This window comes from Terrapene carolina, unplaced genomic scaffold (genome assembly GCF_002925995.2).
Source record: "Terrapene carolina triunguis isolate 2854851 unplaced genomic scaffold, T_m_triunguis-2.0 Scaffold96, whole genome shotgun sequence".
Classification (NCBI taxonomy): Eukaryota; Metazoa; Chordata; order Testudines; family Emydidae; genus Terrapene; species Terrapene triunguis.
In genome coordinates, this window is record NW_020664447.1 from 59,326,347 (window position 1) to 59,348,447 (window position 22,101).

General features: G+C 38.5%; 1 protein-coding gene across 7 annotated transcripts in view; it reads left to right on the forward strand.

The window, feature by feature from the left end:
• Nucleotides 1–15,835, forward strand: part of MIA2 (MIA SH3 domain ER export factor 2) — a 63,585-nt gene extending 47,750 nt beyond the window's left edge. For 5 of the 7 annotated variants that reach the window (XM_026651537.1, XM_026651531.2, XM_026651532.2 and 2 more), the window contains 11 exons: nucleotides 139–240; nucleotides 1,454–1,514; nucleotides 1,840–1,875; nucleotides 3,507–3,574; nucleotides 4,801–4,883; nucleotides 5,312–5,440; nucleotides 7,677–7,823; nucleotides 9,263–9,394; nucleotides 11,373–11,449; nucleotides 11,985–12,216; nucleotides 15,268–15,833. In XM_026651537.1, coding sequence (XP_026507322.1) covers nucleotides 139–240; nucleotides 1,454–1,514; nucleotides 1,840–1,875; nucleotides 3,507–3,574; nucleotides 4,801–4,883; nucleotides 5,312–5,440; nucleotides 7,677–7,823; nucleotides 9,263–9,394; nucleotides 11,373–11,449; nucleotides 11,985–12,216; nucleotides 15,268–15,434 — 1,234 coding nt within the window. In that variant the 3' untranslated portion in view covers nucleotides 15,435–15,833. Of the gene's footprint in view, nucleotides 1–138; nucleotides 241–1,453; nucleotides 1,515–1,839; nucleotides 1,876–3,506; nucleotides 3,575–4,800; nucleotides 4,884–5,311; nucleotides 5,441–7,676; nucleotides 7,824–9,262; nucleotides 9,395–11,372; nucleotides 11,450–11,984; nucleotides 12,217–15,267 lie in introns of all 7 variants that reach the window. The other 2 variants (XM_026651533.1, XM_026651534.1) reach the window with 2 other exon arrangements.
• The last annotated feature ends 6,266 nt before the right edge of the window (nucleotides 15,836–22,101 follow it).

Below are 22,101 nucleotides of genomic sequence, written 5' to 3' on the forward strand. Positions count from 1 at the left end.
AATCTCTTTCTGCTACTGTGGGTGAATAATCTCTTTCTGCTACTGTGGGTGAATAATCACACTGAATAATCTCTTTGAGAGAATAACTGTGAAATTATTATTTGAGGTACAGCTAACCATACTGTCTGTGTGTTAAAGGAAACTAACAGTAGAAGAGAGAGAACGGTTACAGAAAGAAGAAAAACTGTCTAAAGTAGATGAGAAAATTAATCATGCTGCTGAAGAACTAAACATTTACAGGTATTTACAAATTTTTATTTACTGTTGGCATTTGCTCTAAAGTTTACAAAATCCACAAGAGAATTAGTAAATTTACTTATTATAATGCATTGTTACAGAATATAGTCTCTCTCTCTCACTCACACACACACACACACACACACACACACACACACACACACACACACTTTCGATGCTTTCTATAGTTATGCTAGCTTATACAAATGAATTATTCTCTGTGTGTGTGATGATAAATACACATGACACTCAAGTGCCTAGTGGCAGGCTCTCTTCTTCCATCAGTGTGTAGAATCTTAAAATTTTGTTATAATTAAAGTAGGATAGTTTGTCTTTGAGGTTACCAAAGAATGGCATGATTCTTGAACCTTTACTCCCCTTGGAAGTTGGTGACTTTTTGAGCACAATTTGATGACTGATTCTTTAGAACAGAGGTTTCTCAACCTTGCTCTTTTTGAGGCCTCCACCCCAACATGCTATAAAAACTCCATGGCCCGCCTGTTCCACAATAACTGCATATAAAAGCCAGGGCTGGCATCAAGGGGTAGCAAAACACAATCTGTCCTTTCGTATTTAGGCAAAATATGAAGTAGTAGGGAAATTTTATTTTAAAGTTTCTAAGAGGATATTGCAAGTAGTGGAACATAATTAAAATCTGTGCTTACCTTGGGCTTAATCTTTGGGTGTGGCTGAGCTGTGTTTAACACAGGGTCTGAAGGAGGATGTAGGTGGGGTGGGGGGTTGAAGAAAGATGGCCTTATATCACCTTTTATGTTCCCTTTTCCTGGGTCATTTTGGTCCCTAGTGCAACTTGTAGCAGTCCTCAAGTCTCTAATGACCCTTAAGGGACAACTCTGGCAGCTGGTAACTGCAGGTATGCAAAAATACCTACTTTAGCAGTGCGCTGCAAAGAGTAGGGCAGACTCTGCTGGCTCTACATCACTGGAGGATTTCCCTTATGCCAGAGAAATCTTCAGCTTGCCACTTAGACCACCTTTTCCAGTCTTCTTTGCACCACTTCAACAGGGCCAAGGATCGATCTCTCCTCCCCACTCCCCTCTTTTTATTATTCCTTTTTTAATTAGGCCTTGGTCATAGGTAACAATAGTGTTGTGTGTGTGTGTGTGTGTATAAACTCCGAGTTATTTATTTGCAGTGTCACTATCTGTGGTGGTATTCATATTTAAAATTGTATTCTGTAACATTTTTATTACAGACAACGAGCAAAAGATCTAGAAGAAGAGCTAGACAGAACCATTCATTCTTATCAGAGTCAGGTATATACTTTATTGACTTAACTGGCATTTTGCCATACTCAGGAATGTAACAGTTGACTTTCAACTTGAAACTACCACTTTAAAGCTGCTTGCAGTACTGCATTTGGCTTTATTTGGGTAATTTTATCAGACATACCTTGATATAAATTACAATTAGCAAAGACTACTAAGTGGGTGGTATTTTTGAGTCAGAATATAACTTCTCAGTTTAAACTCTGGGGGCCTGTTCATGTATCAGAAAACAGCCTTGAAGTCTTAATTTATTTTTTTGTGTCAGATGAATAACTTATTTTAAAGGTATTCTATGCATATCTCTCTTTAATAGATTAATTCACATGAGAAAAAAGCTCACGATAACTGGGTAAGTTCCAAATATTTAAAATTTCTCAGCTCTGTCATTGAAGAGCACTGTAATTTTTCTAACTGTCTGGTGAACAGACTGCATTATACCTTGACTTTAGTGGGGTGTTTACAGACAAAAAAACCTAAAGACTTGTCTGTCATTCAGAAACCTACTAACAAAAATATTTAATGAATAGTTTTATCAGATAAAATAGCTGTAGTAATTAAACCAAGTCTGTAACATTCTGGCAGAATTAAAGAAAATCACTTGCTATATATATAAATCCACTGGAACAAGATGTTATTTAATAATTTTGATGTTTTTGTAAATAAACTTTTTGGCCTTGTTTCAATGGCATTTTAATAAATTCCCTGGCTGTACTGTTCTGCCTTTATCTAATAGTAAAAGACATTTTGTCCTGTGATAACATTCTGCTCCATTGCTTTTTTTTGTAAGAATATTATTGCAAAATCCATTTATCTCTTCTCTTAAACTAGAAAATGAAAATCTCTCACTACTAATAAATACTTCAATCTTGCAAAGGGGCCTACATAGGAGAGAATCCTATTGATATGTTAATGGGACTCCATGCTAGGGTACTCCCCATACTGCCCTAGCCAGGGTACTTTTTGCAAGTTTTCAAATAGATCTTATTTAGGTCTTAAAACTTGCTTATAATTTTGAATGGTGTGGGTTTTTTGTTTTGTTTTGTTTCCCCATGGCCAATTTTAATGTGTGCCTCAAAGAATCTATAAGTCAGGATAGGTAAGGTTAGATTCTGCCATCGGATATTCACATGCAGCTTCCATTGAAGTCAGAGTTGTGTGCATGTAACTGTGGGAATAGTTTCGCCCTAAAGTAAGTGTGTTTTATTCAAGAAAAGAACAAAAGACCGTATTTCATCCCCTCTTCCCTTCACTGTTAGATACAAACTTTGATTTTTTTCATTTGCGTGCTGTTTATTTGAAATTCATCCACTATCACTTACTTCTGAAACAAAGAATCTTTTCAGGATTTTTTCATTAATTGTTATTGTACCGTTCTTCTGAAGACATTAAAAAGAATAATTAACATCTAACATTATTTGATCTCGTTTTAACTTGAGATCTTACTTAAGTTTACACATTTGCTGTCTGTTAAGATTACAATCAGTTTATAATGCTTGTTTTGGATTCTGTAAGGTCAGTAGTATTAGTAACTTTACGACTTGGCTTCCTTTGATTTGCACTATTTTTAAATACGGCAAAAATCTGATGTGGGGTGTAGCCTCTTAAAATTCTACATAAGACTGATTCTGATCATGTGATGTTTTAACTGTTGACTTCAGTGGAACTGCTAATAACTTACACTGATTGTGAAAAATATCTAGGAGTTTCAACCTCCTCTAAGTCAGAATTTCCTAGTATGTGTTTTCTATGTGGATGGTTATTAAAAATATTTATGCTGGTTTTTGTTGGTGAAATCCAGTATATATACCTTTTTGCACTTTCCTAAAAAGTACATGTGATAATTTCCCGTATACTTTGTAGACCTGTTTTATGTTACGAGCAACGGGCCTACAAATTATCAGTTAGAAATGCTTACTGGAAATCCAGGAGGTGTACTAGTTATGAAATATTTAATTGAATAGGGTTTTTTTTCCCCTAAAGCTCACATCCCGGGCAGCGGAAAGACATCTTGATGATCTGAGAAAAGAAAATGCACACAACAGACAAAAGTAAGTACTGTACTGGATAGATTCTGAACAGTATAATTTAGCTGTAATTTTGCTCTTTCTGAAAGAGCTAGTGGAAAAAGCGTAAAACCATAACTGCCACAGCTACAAATGGGTGTGGGTAAATTATTTTTCAGATTGTGCATGACTTAATGTGTCATGGTCATTCATGTATTTTCAGTATAATACCCTTAACTAATGAGTCCACAGGTTTGTAGGAATGCAGCTGTTTGCCCTGTTTTTCTTCCATGTCTTAGTAATGTTCTGTGATAATGGAAAACCTTGGATGGGTGGTGGAAACATTTCCAAGTGACTGATACTTGTAGAAATGGAAAACTGCTGAGAATCTAGACTGAGCAGGAGTGATTTCTTAGCCACACTACAGTACAAATTGCCCCAGCAACAATCAGGTTGCACAATGTTAGTAGCATGGTACACCTTCAGTCTCTCTCCATAGTTAAAACGGTAGAAGGAACATTAGTCCATCTTGGCATAGATACTGATGGAGAGAATGTTATTCTGTTTGGGTAATGAAAGAAGGGGACAAATGAAATGTAACCAGGGTTATAGTATGTGAATGTAAGATCTGGTTAAAAATATTGAAATTAAATACCTATTTTGAGAAAGATAGCACCAGGAATTTGTTAAATGATCTCCTATATTAACCAGGAACATTGATTACTGAATGTTTGTACTCTTAAAATTGAGTACTGTTTACTTATTTAATAGACCATTTAAAAATACTTGAAAGGAGGTTTACAGTAACTGAGGATTATGTGATATTGGGGCTTGTAACATTTGTTCCATTTTTAATGTGTGAATTACAATTTTTACCTTTTCAGTATAAAGGTAGATGAGTATTTTGAGGAATACTTAAATTGATAACTTGTTCTATGTTTGACAATTATTCTTCGTAATTTATTTCACTAGCTAATGTAATATCTTTGATACCACCTAGGTAGGGTGACCACATAGCAAGTGTGAAAAATCAGGACAGAGGGTAGGGGGTAATAGGATCCTATATAAGAAAAAGCCCCAAATATCGGGACTGTCCCTATAAAATTGGGACATCTGGTCACCCTACACCTAGGAAATGGAATTATAGATTAATTTTATATTTCAATAGAAATGTTGGTGGAGAATGATGGATTTCCAGGAAACTGGTATGATTTTTTTTTTATATATAAAGTTAGTAACTTTTTGTTTGTTTGTTCTTCCCGTATTTACAGATTAACTGAAATGGAATTTAGATTTGACCTTTTAGAAAAAGATCCTCATGCTCTTGATGTCCCAGTTAGACCATTTGGCAGAGGTACAGTGGAGTTTTTAAAACTGTTTTTTTGGATTGTAAAATACTACAGGTGTGGTGGTGGTGATGTTTTGGCTTTCTCCCCCCTCCAAAACAGCATATTCATAACTGTTGTAAGCACAGCAAGCATTTGTGCATGCAAATATCACCTTTTTAAAAAAAAAAAAAAAAAAAAAGCTGACCCTGAGTGAATAAATTATTCTAGATCACTTAAACATTTTTCTACTGGGTATTTAGTCAAAATAAGAATTTTGAAATGCCTTTGAAATTAGACTGAAAGCATGACACATGGTGGTTTCATTCTAGAACACATAACAAAACCACCCGATTCATTTCACTTGTGACCCAAGTTTTGAATTTAAATTGTGAAAAGTAAACTACTTGCGTAGTTTTTAACACTGAATTTTAATATTTTGTTTTAACTGTTCCAGAGCATTCCCCATATGGACCCTCACCCATGGGCCGGCCTTCATCTGAAACAAGAGCTTTTCTTTCCCCGCCAACCTTATTGGAGGGCCCTTTAAGACTTTCACCTATGCTTCCAGGTGGTGGAGGAAGAGGTACAATTCTTAAATTTCAAATCATCTCTGTTCTGAATTTCATTCTCCTCTATTAATCTCTCACCTTTTTCTCTTGATGGTGACCAGCAAAAGTATTTACAAACAGCCAATTCAGTATAAAATGAAATCCCCAGATAAACATGAAAATATTTTTTTTACTCATTTTTAAAGCAGTCCATTATGTAATACTGGACCACTACACTATGGTTTTACTCATTTTGGCATCACTTTCTACAGAAGTGTAGGGAAACAGGCAAACTTGGTCTCTCTTGGACAGACAGGGATGCTGCCTAAGCCTGTCCTCCTTTACAGAGGTAGAATTCCTGCTCAATCTCGTTCCAGGATCAGCAACAAGAGTTGGTCAGTGACATCATTAGTTTCCTGAAGAGAGTGCTGCTGCTCCCAGCTCAAAGAATAGTGGTCTGAAGATGGCAAAGGGAGGGGAGTGCACCTATGCAACCAAACAGTGTGCCACAATCCTAATGGGGCTGGCAAGAAATATGTTTCTCTGGGAAGTGAGGTAGGGCTTGAAGGAAGGAGTACCTTCCTCTTCTCTTCCCCCCCCCCCCCCAAATAAAATAAAATTAAAATCTGTGGCAGCCTTTGTTCAGGAGAACACCACTGTCCTACAGATGGGGGGGAGGAGGAGAATCTGTGACTCCCTTCACCTCTATCTCCCACAGATTCTGTGGTATTCTTTGCAAACAGAAGAGAACTGGAGGAATGGGGATAAGGTGAAGTGTTGCAAGGGAGCTTAGCAGTTTGTTACAATGCAGTGGGAGTGGAAGTCTCTGGCTCATTCTTTGCAGAAGCTGCTTCTCCAATTACTACTGTCGTCGTCTGCCCCTAATGACATATTCAGACCCAGCTTGCTTGGAGATGAGATCCTTCTACTTGTGAGGAGGAGCAGCAGATCAGCTTAGGACCCTAAATAATCAAAATTCATTTAAAAATAGCATTTTAAAATTAAAAATTGAGGCCAGCTGCACTTTAAGGTTAACAATTTAAGTTCATAGAACTTTGAAAATGCAGACTGAAGATGGAAAGTTTGGACTTAGCTATGCCGCATTTAAAAAATGGTCTCTTAATTAGTAATTTATTTTCTAAATAATAGAGAAACTGGAATTTTGTATACACCTTTACATTACAAATACCTTCAAATTTGAAGAGAAACAGTACAGAAGTTATTAACAGTTGAATGGACTCCAGGATGATTTGGTTCTCTGTGGGGGACAGGAGGAAGGAATGAAAGTTTCAACTTGTTCACTTTAAAGTGCAATTCTACTGTGAAAAGAGACAGTGTATGCATAGTCCTGCCTATTTATTTTAGTGACAGAAATAAGTATCTAGTATTCATTTCATGCTGCAGAGCGAGCAAGATATTTAAAAAAAAGTGGTAACTAAGTTCTGATTTGTATAATCTTTTTGTAATTTTGTGTAAGACAGAAAATAGCTTGACTTTCAGATTCCAGGCTGTTTGAGGTGCTGACAGTTAAGAAAAGTAATTGAAACTCAAAATGACATCATGGAGTTTCATATTTGTCATTTTTTTCAGAGCAAATCATGCTTTTTTTTTTTTTTAAAGGGAAACCGACAACTTACAAGAGTATTTTATAAAAGAATAAAGTAGTTTCATCTACTACACAGCTCCTGAGTTTTCCTTCCCATTTTTTGTGGTCTTACCACACTTACAATAAAACATACTTTCCCTATTTCTTCTGAACTGTGAAACCAACTTTAAATGCTCTAATCTCATTTGATTCTCTTCTCTTCCTACTTTTGAAAGTGTTACTCACTAGAATGGTAGGTTAAAAAATTCAGTGAGTTCTTTTAATTTGACCATGCCCCTTTAAGCTGCAGGGGACTGACTGAAGAACTTTTAACAAGAAGGTATCAGCTTCACTGATTGGAATGATAGGAGGATTTATAATATACTTTTTAAAAAGAAGAGGAATCTGAATATATATTCTAGATTCAACTTTTAAGGAATTAAGCTTTTATTTCTTTAAGCAAACCTTTTCAACACTTTCAGTAAACATGACAACTAAGCTGATGCAGCAATTATGGTAACTCATGACAATTTACCAGGTGAATTGTCCTGCTTTAGCTATGCTTCTACCACATATTTAAAGCACTGGCACTCTGAGTTTTTTTCTTACTATTGACAGACAGTGAAGATTGCTGCAAAACATTATTAAAATGTTTGAATAAACTGATATCTTATTTCTTTAATAAGGATCAAGAGGAGCAGGGAACCCTGCCATGTATGAAGCTGCTAATGAAAGAGGAGAATTGAGCTCTGATCCCCACAGAGCACCTTCAGACACTGGGTCCCTATCTCCTCCATGGGATAGAGATCATAGGATAATGCTCCCATCATCAGGTAAATATCCTGGGCCATTAGATATTTGTAAAAATGTAATTATAAGAATATTGGAAACTGATGTGTGTTCAGATACTAGCTACATTTTAAAAAGAAATTTATAGTCATTGCTTTCTACCTGACTTTGACATGTAACCCTACTTTCTGTGCACAAGGGAGAATATGCTGCAACACGTGAAGGGTATAATAGTAGGTTAATTTCCCCTTGTGTACTGGTGAGTCCCAGGAGGAGTTTAGATTTCTCCTGGAGCTCCTCTCCGGAGATGCATGGCTCTGTGATGCACCAAGCATAGGACTGTATATATAATGTATAACTGAGCATTTGGGGATTAAATTAAATGCAAATATTTTATTAGAGGCTTGCTCTAGGCATTAGAAATTCAAGCCGTGTCTAGCCTGGAAGATTCTGTGATCACTGGAGAAATGGTGAGATCTCAAGAGCTAAGAGAGCAGAGCTGATCTATAGAGGGTATGTCTGCACTAGGAAATGGTCTTTTTTACAAAGAGATAGTTCAACACGTTGTAAAATCTTGTATCTTTGTGAGAAAACAGCTTTTTTCCTAGTGTAGATATACAGACTGTTTAAAACATATGTGCTAAGTCATTGAAGTTAAACAGGTTTTACTTTTTAATTAAAGGAAGGCTCTGTTAGAGGTTGATTTCACCCGTGCCCCTTCAATTAAATTATTAACGTTCACAGTAAATATTCTTGATCTCCCATGTGGTGTTCAGCAAAACCAGGGACAACCAAACTTGACATTCCTGATATGTCTAAGTCACAACATAAGCATGGGAGAAATGAGGGGGACACAACCTTTCAGGCCATCTATATACATAATAAAACAGTCAAGGGCCCAAGCTCAATTTAAAAAGAAATCCAGTTTCAGGTCACCTTTTAGAACATGACAGGAATATGCCTTGAATGTAGGTATTCCAGATTCACTGAAGTAGGACAGTCTCTATAGCATGGCCTGCTACAGTACATGTTAATGTAGTCTTAAAAAAAAAAAAAAAAATCAAACTTCATTTATATTGAACATACTGCATATTTTAAAACATATGGTAATTATTCCTGTCTTAGGCCCTGATCCAGCATGTAGGTCAACTGCTGCATCGGTCATGTTGGGTTCAATTTGCATAGTAGGATTTTTCTGGTATTGTATTCGTAAGCAGCAGTTGAGATCTTATTTTAAATCTGTGGTAGAATTTGATGTTTTATTTACCAGAAGTGCAAGTAGTAAGAATGCCCTGCTGGAGACTTATCTTCATTTCTTAGTGTATAATATAGGACAATTGTCTTAAAATAAAATATCTAATTTTAGATGTTTTGTGAGATTTTAAAAAATCCAAAGAGCAACAGATAGACATATAACTTAATTAACAAAAAACCTGAGACACTCTGTTAAATAGACTGCCTCTTGTGATTAATTGAATGGTAGGTCAGCCATATAATGATCCAACTCTCCCCCCTCGAAGACAAGAAAGATTTTATTCTAATCCTCCAAACTCAGGAAGACTTTCTGGACCAGCAGAACTACGAAGTTATAACATGCAGTCTTTTGATAAAGCAGGTAAGAATTGCTTTAATCTGCTGCCATTATGTGACTGAATGAAAGATCTTACTATTATATAATTATGTAATAAGGTACGGTAGTAGATGAACTTTTTAGTTACCATGGCCCAAACCTGTAACGAGATTCTTCTGTTCAGAAACGTATTTCAACATTTGCTAGCCCAGATACTACTTTCCCGATTATCAGCATAGCAATCTATTCCACAGGATGGATTGTGCTCTCTGAATGGTAGCTATTCAATGTTTTCTTTGTATCCTCCTCATTCAGTGTGTGGTCCTATGCCTATTTACAGCATTCAAACTCTGCACTGAATGCAACATTAATCATTCCCTCATGGGCTTTCCTATGGGACTCATCACTGTAGCATCAAAGTGCTTCACAAATGTTACCACAACACTCTTGTGCGCTAAAAATGTTATCCCCTCTGGAAAATGGGAAACTGAGGCACAGAGAGATTAAGGCTAAAACTATCAAGTATCCACTGACTTTGGGTGCCCAAATTGAGACCTTTAGGGTCTGATTTTTTTCAGAGTACTTACTATTTTTATAGCCCCTTATATGTTCAAAGCACAGGACCCACTGACTCAGTTACAGCTGTGAGTGCTCCGCACTCCTGCAAATCAGATCTTGGATGTTTCAAGTCAAACATCCAGAAAATGAGGAACGCACCAGGTATGCTTACGCTGCTGCTGGGAATGAGCCTCTCAGCCCAGGTCCAGACTTGTGGTAATGAGGTTTGCACTAGCATGCTAAAAATAATTGTATAGACCTTGCTTTGGGGTTGTGACTTGAGCTGGAGCTCGGGCTGTCAACCCCACCCTAGCTCCTAGGTTTGACAACTTGAGTGCTACCCTGCTGGTGCTCAGTAAAGATTCCCTAGGGTGCTTTAATGTAGTACTATTTCAAGTGGTGCTGTGTTGAAGTACACTAGGTCTACATGGAGCAGTTAAATCACACCTCAGAGTGTACCCCACTGAGTAGATGATCCAGAAAAGGACCTCGATAATCTATTTGTTGATTGAGAAAAACTTCTTCTCTGTGCTATGGAAGAAGCAAACCAAATATAAAGTGCAAATAGAGGTTCAGCGTTACTTGCCTGGTGGCATAAGTAGCTGTCCTGGCTCGCTATTTCTTTTCATTTCAATGCTTTTTGCTCATATAAAAGGAGATGCTAAAGCAGGATTGTTCAAAAATCAATTCCCCAAGTGTGTGGTTTTCGTTTTGTTTTTTATTTTAGGGAGGGCCACAGTCAGTGACAATACAATCTGTCAGATTCCCTTCTGGCATCCACGCCTCTCCTTTCCAACTCTTTTTTTTCATTTTTTTTTTTTTTTTAGAACACTTTAATTCTTATGAAAGGTGCCAGATTAATACACTGGAGATTAAATTTATCTTTGTTTACAAAACAGATCTAACACAAGTAGCAACAAGGCGTTGTGGGGAAACTTACACTATGATTCTTTCTCAGCCCTGATCCAGGTTTGATATAGGGGGTGAGAGAATATTGCAGTCTCCTTGGAGATTTTGCTGAGATTGCTGCCATGTGTCTGTTGTGATGGTGGCCATCTTTGTAGGTCTTCAGACTGAAGGATAGACCACAGAAATTTAGTTGGACCAAAAGTAGCAAACCTTAGTGGTGTGGTATATACGAAGATGTATGTTCCCAGGCAAGGAAGATCATTCATGTTATAACTGAGAAATATAATATCCAGGATAAAAAAGTTTATTTGGCCAACAGCAACTTGGAAAAACTGAAGCTAGGTTGTAGTGCTAGCATGGGATGTTTATCCTCTTCCTAAATGGATATGATAATGTTCAGGCCCAGATACATGATCCTTAATTGCCTCTGAGCACATATCCAACACCCCTTCCCCCCTCTTTTTTGGGGGGGGGGGGGCAAATTATCATCTTGTTTGGGGAAGAAGTGGTGGGAAAACGTATCAGTGCTACTTTACTTCGTTACTTTTCAACACAGATGGGCAAGCATCTCCAGAAAATAGTTTGAGGACAGAGCCAAGTGGAAATGGAACTAAAGACCATCCCAATTTTAGTGTAAGTAATGGATGAACAAAAACTTGGAAAATTTATTTTCTAACAAACTTTTTGTGCAAGGATATTTTTTTAATCTAGTTTGTTCTAACATTTTTAAGGTAAGGTTTTTTTTTGTATATAGTAGATCAGTTATGTTCTGGTTTGTTCCTCTTTTATCACTTTAAAAAGACACACATCTGTGTATAGATTGTGATAGCACCCACAATGTACTAGGCATGTATCCAAGCACATATATAAGACAACACAGTCCCTGTCCCAAATTAATTGACCATCTGAAAAACTAAAAAGACAAAAGGATGTGGGGAAGGGGATACAACATATAGTGATCAGGGTGATGGCTTGTGCACACTCATTTTCCCCACTCCCCCCCCCCCCCCTCCCCCCCCCCCCCCTTTGATGGTTCCCAACTGCATTCTTTAAGATTAACTGGCAGAGCCAGGAATAGAAGCCAGGCTTTGTAGCTCAGGCCTCAGGGTACAGGAGATCTCTCTTTCAGAAAGCTAATTTACCAGTTTTTTTTTTTTTTTTGTTACAGAATTTCCTAAATGTGTCTGATCAATCACTTGCCTCTGAAAGTGAAGCAATTGGATCAGGGTTTGCCCCCCCACCTCTCCCTCCCGTGAGAGCTCCTCTGCTGCCAGTGGATCCTAGAGGAGCTTTTATTAGAAGAGGACCTCCTTTCCCACCTCCTCCTCCTATTGGCATGTATGGACCTCGTGAATATTTTCCAAGAGATTTTGCTGGTCTACCACGTCCTTCAGTGGCAAGTATGTAATTTCTCTTTGCATTTGTTTTCTTAATTAGTTTAAATTCCCTAAAACTACCATCCTCAGGGTGTATATGTAAATTATGTTCCTGAGCTTACTGTATCTAACTAAGACCTCTTTTGGTGTTGGTACAATCTTTCTTGTTCTGCGCACCCTCTTTTCCTCTCCTCCAAATCAAGCTAAGGTGAAGGGCATGACAAAGTAACTAATTTTGCATAAAGTTACAGTTAAGACTTCAGTTTTATCCCAAATCTATCCATCCTGTTGCTCTTGTATAATGTACTACCTAAGAGATTTACAAATAAGTGATTTTACAGTTAAGGAAACTAGGCCAGATTCTCTAGCCCATCCCTGTTTCCCAGCAGGTGTAGAGCTGGCATAACCAGTTCCTATGCCAGCACCCCCTCAGCATAGACAGGCTGTTTGGTGGGAGGAGGGGGGGGGCATGGGTAGAGTGCACTGCACTCTAACTGTTGAGGCTCCCCCTCCCTCCCTGCACTTCCCGATCAGCTGTTTTGTGGTGTGCGGGAAGCTCTGGGAAGGGGTGGAGTGGGGGCAGGGCCTGTGGCAGAGCCAGGGGTTGAGCAGTGAGCACCTCCCGGCACACTGGAAAGGAGCTGCATATTCACTTCTGAAGAGCTGCATGTGGCTCTGGACCCACAGGTTGGCCACCCCTGCACTAGTTTCTTTATATACTTACACTAGCTCTTCACTTTAAAAATATTTTCTGCCCTTTGATAACAAGCCATTAGACAGCAATGTGAACTAAATTACGCTCCAGCTTTAGTTTTGAACTGGAAGCTATGTAAATGAAAAGTTAAATCTTCCCCAGCTGGCTAGCTTTTTTAATTTTAGCTAAAGGAAATAAACTGAGATCCTGTCAAGTTCTAGCCTTCTACAATACACATGTGACACAGGTGCTTAGAATATACCAAATTAAGTACAGACCAAGAATAGTAGAGAAGATCTGAAGGGATGTGGGCACTTGATAATTCAGTAAGGGCAATAGGAAAATGCCTCACCACCATGACAGGAAGGCTGAATGCTGGTATAGTGCTGCTGTTTCTGTTCCTCTGTTTCCACTGCTCAGAAGATCCTGTAATGGGCAAACCACTAACTGCCCCCAGACTGAAATGAGGGCTTGCCTTTGCCTCTATTAAGACTCAACCTATTTCATTGGCCTACCTATGAAGTAGAATTGAGTATTGCTCACTGTAAGATACTAATTCTATTTCATGCACAAGATTGTTCTGATGTGGTAGCCTCTTTGGTGACAGATCTGTGGCAGGAGAGGAGAAGCATTGTGTTGGAATTTTGACAAGTTCTAGAATCTGAAGGCTGGTCTACACTATACAGTAAGGTTGACATAAGCCATCTTATGTCTACCCAATTAGGTCAGTGTCTATACTACAGCCTTCCTCCACCGACAAAACTTCACCTCAACAAGAGGTGTGGTGCTTACGTCAAAGTAGTTAAGGTGATGCAGTGTCGGTGTAGACACCACATCTTACATCGCCTGTTGGCTGTCTTGTCAATTTCACAGAAGAAAGCTGGGCAGCTAGAGCCCAGCTGTCCCCCCTCCCTCCAAGCCATGAAATTGACAAGTCAGCCTGGCTCCTGGCAGGGAGAAGGAGTGGGTTGAAAAGCTGGACCCTGTTCCCCTGGGGTGAGAGGCCCCAGAAAGCAGGGGAGGGAACCCCACCAGGAGCCTATGGGGCAGCCAGGCTCCCAGTAGGGAGCTGAGAGACCAGCCTCTCAGCTTCCCACACTGCCAATCTTAAGTTGGTGGAAGCACTCCTGGTGAGGAGAGACACCACCAACCCAAGGAGAACACACTTACTGCCGTGGCTGTATATCCTAATAATATAGGTCAACTTACATTTCTAGTGTAGACATTCCCATAGCACATCTGTGTACTGAGGGTAAGTGGAACAGTTTGACCAATGCCTCTCAGAGTTGGCAAAATCAAATTGGGAAGCATCAGGTCACTTTATACTTGCTAATAGGAGGATGGAGATCAGCTTTCCTCAACCAAGTAACTGTTAAGCTTCCGTGCTCAAGCCACCATCTCACTCAAATGATCCCACATACCCCAAGCAGGCTCTGCAAAAGGCAACAAAACCTCATGATCAAATGTATTGGTGCATTTTAAAATATATGTGCCCAGGGACAGTTGTGTTGTGCACATTTTATAAATTCATATACTAGCTCTGTAGGGGGGACAAGATAGTGCCAGAGCTGAGTGCAGCACAACTTTTATAGTGAGATGATGAGTTTGATCTTCACTTTTGACAAAAACATTTAAGGATATTTTTAAAAGGCTTTAAGGGACTATTTACCTAACATTTTGTTGGTAGAAAATGAAAAAAAAATAACTTAACATCCTCAAACTTTTAAAAGGGCTGATGTGGGGCTTTATAAACAAAATGCTTAAATAATGTACTGTAATAAAGTCCCTGCTAACAACCATCACAGTTGTTCATACTCCACAGATAGACTTTGATTGTATCCACTGATTGTCTCCTCCAGAAACACAGGCCTTTACAAATTGAGCAAAAGGAGAACCTTGCAGAATGCCATACCTCAAGTACATCCGAAGAAGTGGGTTGTAACCCACGAAAGCTTATGCTCTAATAAATTTGTTAGTCTCTAAGGTGCCACAAGTACTCCTGTTATTTATACCTCAAGTACATATGACTATTTGAGATGGCAGTGGCATACACATACCTATGTTAGCCCTCATTACATTGCAGTACCCTGTAATTGGATACCATTGAGAGGTGTAATAAGATGGTTTGGTGCATCTTTCACCTCTTCCCATCCTAGACTGTAGCACTGGGAATTTCTTAACACCTAGTACAAGTCTTGGGTTTTCTGGCATCATGTCCTTTTGGTTGTTTACAGACACAGGCCACTGTTAAGTTGTAAATTATTAAAGTGCTAGAAGATTGATTGGCACAGTGAGAAGAGTATCCAATACCCAGTCTGTATTTTTTGGGGGATAATGAAGCTTTAAAAATGTAACTAGCTAAATACTTTATCTTTAAACAGTGAGAAATCCATTTCCACTGAGGCCTTTTTCTCAATATCCACCACAAAGAGCTGGATCTTTTCCACCTCCTCTGCCTTCACTTGAAAATAGGAGTGAGCCTCCTGGGTTAATTCATCAATCAAATACTCCAGCTACAGGACATCCAGAGGCACAGCAAGACACCTGATGCTGTTGTCGGACATCTTGGGAATTAACCTGATGTACTGTTTCTATACCTGTAAAATCATCTTCAGTTAAGTAACTTCTGTTACTTAAGGGATTCTATATAAATACTTTGCTCAAATTGAAGCTTAATAGAATAATTCTCAAGATAGTGTTTTGTAAATAAGGATAAATTAAATGGCCTCCATTGTACAGTAGTCATATTTTAAATTAAGTATTTTTAATTTGAGTCACCTGTTCTGAAGGTGTACTAAACTAGAGTAACATTGAGAACTGTCCAGCTATTGTGTCAGCTGCATAGGAAAACTCTGCATGCAAAGAGCTGTGCTTGCTGTAGGAGTAAGACAAAATGTGAAAATAACAAATGTTTGAATTAATAAAATGCAGTCACTAAAAACTTGTGTGGTGGTAATGTTAAGCAAACTATACAGAAATTGAACAAACTATTTGACTCTCTCTTCTCCAATCAACTCTTAACGTGTGAACCTACTGCAATGCTTGTAGTCTCTAAAGTTTCAGTTGTTAAATTGCCCAAACCCATTCAGCTCAAATGATTTGTATTAGTTTACAATACTACACTAGACAAGTATAAATTTCACTTGAATGCAATTCTGCATTTATATTGTTTAGCTTACCCATTGAGAGAATAAATAGACTGAAAGGGAAGATGGACTTAAGCCATTCTCCATGCTTGACACTGAGTGGAGGAAAGGCAAGTGATATGTCAGTGACCTGTTACAAACATGTTTGTTAAAAGCAAGACCTGGTGCACGAAGGCAAGCTGAACTTACCATGACTGCTTTGCTTCTGTTTTGAAAAATGTGGGAGTTTTAATTATGAAATCGGTACACTTTCTCTAGTGTAAATTCCATTTACACTTAGTGTGATAACTAAAACTGTAGGGAGAGTGGGGTGGAATCCATGAGGCTAATAAGGCACCTAACTTGTTTTTAGGTACTATTGTGATCCACAAAAATCCCACTCAGCTGCTGCCTAATGCTGTAGGAACCTATGCTCATTCAGTGCTTAAGTTTCTTCTCCCCCTGCCTTCCCCTCTCTGGGCATGCACACTGCAGTTTCCCTCTAGGCACCTGGGTGTTTATCTCCTGCCTGAACATGCACACTACTGATTGAGGTAAGCAGCCAGCTACCTTAGTTCTACTTACTGCTGCCAAGAGGGACTCTCAAACTAGGAAAGAGATAGGTGTTCAGCTACCTGCAGGGGTGGTGGGGGGAAGAAAGGGGCAGAGGACCACCTACCGTACAATCTTTACCTTACCTGATAGGGTTAGCACACATCCCTCTCATAGGTATCTCCCACTGGTTCACATGCTGGTTTTGTGGATCACACCGTTGTTCCTATGATTTTCTAGGTGCCATGCTATTAACTGTTGCAACAGCACTTCGTGGTTTACACCCAAAAGACTTTTGTAGTGACAGCTTAAGTGCACTACAGAACTGTCAGTAGTGAAGGCAGGTTGGGATATATGCATTAGCAGAAACATCCAGTAGTGATCTAGTTAATACTGAAATTTTAAATTGTCATTTCCCCCACTGCAGTAAGTGTGGCAATTCTTCCCTCCCAAGCTTATGGTTTCAGGTGGGTTGCAGGCTCAGGAAGACAAGGCTCAGTTCATGTTTCCACTGTTTTTTGCATTCAAAGGCTGAAATTGTTTTATATTAAAATATTAGGACACCTTTGCATCACTGGGTAGATTCAACAGCTAATAGAAGGCCTAGGTTACAAACAAACTGATTGTATTGGGGAGGGGGCATGTGATGATCAACATTCTGAGCAATCTTCCTCCATTTAATTTACCAGAAAGCCAGACTGCTCTGGCTGGATGCTTCATGAAACAACCATGTGCAAAAAATAGATTCACCAGTGCTGTATGTATTCTAGGGCAGTGTGCCAGTTTGAAAAGAGTAACAACTATAGGCCTAGTAAAGGTGGTGTCAAATATGCTGGCTCCTGTGGATCTCCAGGGGCAAAGGAGACAGCAGCAACAGTAAGGAAAAGTGATCAAGTGAAAATCTAATGAGAATGGACAAAGTGGGCCTAGGACCACTTGAACATGGATTGAGCTAAATTAAAAAATTTGGTGGGGTTAGACACTAGTAAATGGCAAGAGGTTTCTTTAAAAACATTGCTAATATACCAGCAAGCACAGGCTGACATGATAAGGCCATAGATAGTGTAGGCAGGGGTGCACCCAATTTCAAATGACTAGTGATGCTTGCTTCTGATTAACAGTAGGCAGGAACCTGCAGGTAGAGGCACTGCCTACTGTTCTAAATCAGTAAAATATGTGGGTAGGGTAGTTGTCTGAATCAAGTGCTAGCTGGGGCAGGATCACTTGAGATTGATTCAGTATGTTACTAGGAAGCCTCTGAAGTCTTTTAAATGTGCCCACCCTTTGTGGAACCTCTACTTGTGCTTACAGAGAGGCCTATGGCCTGGGAAAGTGGTCCTGGCTGTTGACAGTTGATAAATGAATAATGCAGCTCACTGATGCACTTGATTGCACATGGGAGCTAGTCTTAAGAGAGGGCCACCATGTTCTATGCTGTACTGATAGTTGCTGTAGGTTAAACAGCTATTCTTGAACCTATCCTGACATTCCACAGTCCCCATGGGCTACTCTTTTTTTGCATATGTTTAAATTAGAAGACTGGACCTTAAGCTGTTCATCTACTCAATCACCTCTGTGATGTAGAAGATGTATTTCATAGGAAGTCAGTGCTGTACCATGTAATTAAATCATATGCAGTTGCTGCCACTGATTGGGACTTTAACAATCCCTTTGGCTAGTAGTTTGTCACAGTGGGTATTCAGGAAACCTTGTATTTGAATCAAGCAATATCATGGGAATCGCTCTTGGAGCTAAAGGTGCCCCATCTTACATGCTTTTGAAGTGTCCCAAGGTCTACATATGAGGAAGATGCATAGTTAGTATGACAACACCCATTTTGTGTGTGTGTCTCTGCATGCATCCAATGAAGTGGGTTTTAGCCCACAAAAGCTTATGCTCAAATAAATGTTAGTCTCTAAGGTGCCACAAGTACTCCTCATTCTCTTGGACAATGCAAACCTCGCTTCTAGAGCAGCATATGGGAAACTTAGGCCAAGGCAATTTGTTAGCTCAGCCTCTGGTATACTTTAAACTTTAGAAATGTATAATCTCACACAGATGCAGTTATCCCCTTCTTGCTCACCTTTGGTTAGTTATGCTGTAGCATACTGAATGTAAGCAACAACAACAAAAAATCAGCCAAGTGTCTATTTAAAAATGGAGTAGAGAATAATTCAACTACATTTTCTCATTGTCCTTTAAAAACCTTTGACTGAAAAAAAATATCTTCAACCTTAACATACATATAAAAATTAGTAAGTAATGCTGAAGCCTGATATAGAGCTGCTACCACAACCCCTCCTTAAAAAAACCAAACCCAAACACACCCATCCAAAGACCAAAAGAGCACTTAGAGAAGACTATTTTCTAATTACCAAGATCTCCCATTATACCTTCCCATCCTCTCCTCCCAGAGCTTGATACCAGCTGCAAACCCTTTACAACTCAACTCTGCTACTTCCCCTAACAGCCACTTTCTATTATATCCTGCCTTCCACCCCAAGCATCCAATCCTGACTTCAATGCATTTAAGTTGCTAAACACTATTAATCTGGAAGTTAACCACATGGAGGGTTTATGCAGGAATCATTCAGAAAATCAGTTTCTCGCAGTGTACATTAGAAAAGGGACATGCCACTTTGGAATTTTTGAAACTGTTTTAGAATTCAGTTCTTGTTAATTCTGAGAATGCCTGGTGTCCTACAGAAGTGTCTTTTGGGCATGCTCAAGAACACCTCCACCAAAACTTCACAGGCCCCCATTTTGTCTATCCTTTATTACCTGATCAGTTTCAGAGTTCTAGCTGTGGTTACTGGCTATCATTCTACAGTAGAACCTCAGAATTATGAACACCCAGTTATGAACTGAATTTGACCAGTCAATCATACACCTCATTTGAAGCTGGAAGTACACAATCAGGCAGCAGAGACAAAAAAAGCAAGTACAGTACAGTGCTGTGTTAAACTACTAAAAAAAAAAAGGAACTTGTTTCTGTGCTTGTTTCATTTAAATTAAGATGGTTAAAAAGCAGCATTTTTCTTCTGCACAGTCAAGTTTCAAAGCTGCATTAAGTCAATGTTCAGTTGTAAACTTTTGAAAGAACCATATGAACAACCTCCATTCCCGAGGGGTTTATAACTCAGATTCTACTGTACTATAAAACCAAAGGCAGGGGGTGGGGGAGTGGAGAAAGAGGCACACTATATCAAAACTAATGAATCTGAGTTTACACCCATTGTTAAATACAAAGCCACATGCAGAGGCTATAGCTTCTGCTAACCTAATTGGTCCTAGCTTGCTAGATCAAGTCTGCTTTTGACTATTCCATAAAGATGAACAAAGGGGAAAATTAAAAATATTTTTCCACTTAAAGATATTTCCCCCAAAGTTTTGCTTGCACAACACCAGCAACTTTTTAGAAACAAATTTAAATCACCTCAGATTTGTATAAGGGAAGACCATACACATTAATGCCACATGGTTAAATTTAGATATTCCTGAGAAGTGAGAACTGTCCATATCCAAATTATCTGGACATTTCTGTTACAGCAAACTTGGTATCAATACCTGCTAACTAGTGACCACCACACTTTGCACAGTAGAAGAATGCAAAATCATTTTAACTCTGTTGGAGAACTTTAGAGCCCAATCTAACCCCACTGAGCTGAAGTTCCTAAAGCTTTGAGACCCAAACTTAGAGCACAGATGTTGGGTAAACCTCACTCCTTTGCAAAAATTGTTTCTGCCATCATGAAACAATTATCTTACAATATCATTCCTAGCAACTTCTGTGACTGTAGAACTATTTTCTACAAGGGGGTAGTGGGGGAGGGAAGTCATGATTTTTTTAAAAAATCAGATAACATTTCCAAGTTCTAGTACTTCACTTTCTTCCCATTTTATAGTCTTAAATTGGGAAAGGATACTTTGCACTTTTTTTAGTTTCCTCATTATTTAAAATCTGTTTCTACTGAACAGATTTTCTGAGAAGTTTCACACTTAAAACACTCACCTATGCCAAGGCAGACTAGTCCAGGGCTCCATTAATAGCCTTACTATGAGAATACAAAACACAAAACTGATGAGCAAAGAGCCTGTGGTACATTTGCAACCACCCCCACATTTCAATACAATGAGCTGCCATGAGTCAAGAAAGATGAAATGTTTTCACTAACCTATTTGCTCCTCCATCAGGGTTTGAAGTCAATCCTCCCAAGGGTAAGATTTTCAAACTCTGAAACCTAAACAACTTAGTAGCACAACTTTAGGCTCCTGTATACACCTACTGAATTTTTTTTTTTTTTTTTTTTTAAAAAAGAGTTCTAACTTATTGTATTGAACATCTAAACTTTTCATGGTTAACAATGAAGCAATTTTATTTTGCAGTGACAGCTTTTATGATACTAAAAAGTTTAATAAACAATTCTAGCCCCTATGCTGCAAACACTTTTTGTGCTTAAATGTAAGGATACACAACAGCCCCATTGAAGTCAATGAGAGCAAAGTTCTGCATCAGTGTTTGCAGGATCAGGGGCTTATAAGCAAAATATTTTTGGAAAGTTAACACTTTAGTAAGGTTCAGATAAGATACCCCAGCAGTAATGGCATTTTAAACTCCCCACCCAGCATTTATAGTTTAGTTCATTATAAATTTAAATCTAAAGTTACAATAGCACAAATTTTCAAATTAATTTTATAGCAGCTCAACCTTTTTTGTTTTTTAATCAGAAAAATTCAAATTCTTCCACTCTGATACCCACACTCAGTTTATTAGGTTATATTTATGAAGCTATTACTCTGATTTACACATGTATATTTCCCTAGCACTGTCCAAACTACAAGGTATTTTAATAACACTTTATCCACATTTCTTATTGAATTTTCCAATTTGGAGGAATCTAAGATTTGCAGTATCAGTTCAGACTAATCATGTTTCCCCTAGGGTGCAACATTCCACACATGTTCAGAGGTTAAATAAAGATGATTACTGATCAAAGGAAGATTTGTAAAATTCAAATACAATTGTGTAAGTAGATATCCATTATCAAAATGTACTTCAACTGTACATGATTATTTTAAGTTTAAATATTCTAGCTATTTATGTACAAACCTTTAACAAACACAGAATTAGTAGGTAAGGTCCCATGAGAAGAAAATCTAAGGGAAAAAGGAATTCAGGAGAGCTGGCTGTTCCCAAGGAGACAATATTAAAAGGCAAAACTGTGAACTATTCTCATGCAAAAGAAAGATAGGAAGAATAGTAAGAGGCCAACATGGCTCCACCAGGAGCTCTTTAATAACCTGAAAATCAGAAAGGAAACATACAAAAATGGAAACATGGTCAAACTGATATGGAGGAGTACAAAAAGAACAGCACAAATATGTAGGGACAAAATCAGAAAGGCTAAGGCACAAAATGAGTTTTATACTGGGAAAGGGACATAAAAGGCAAAACTTCATTCTTTAAATACATGAAGAGCAAGAGAAAGACGAAGGAAAGTGCAGGTCCTCTATGTAGGTGGGAAGGAGAGCTAATAA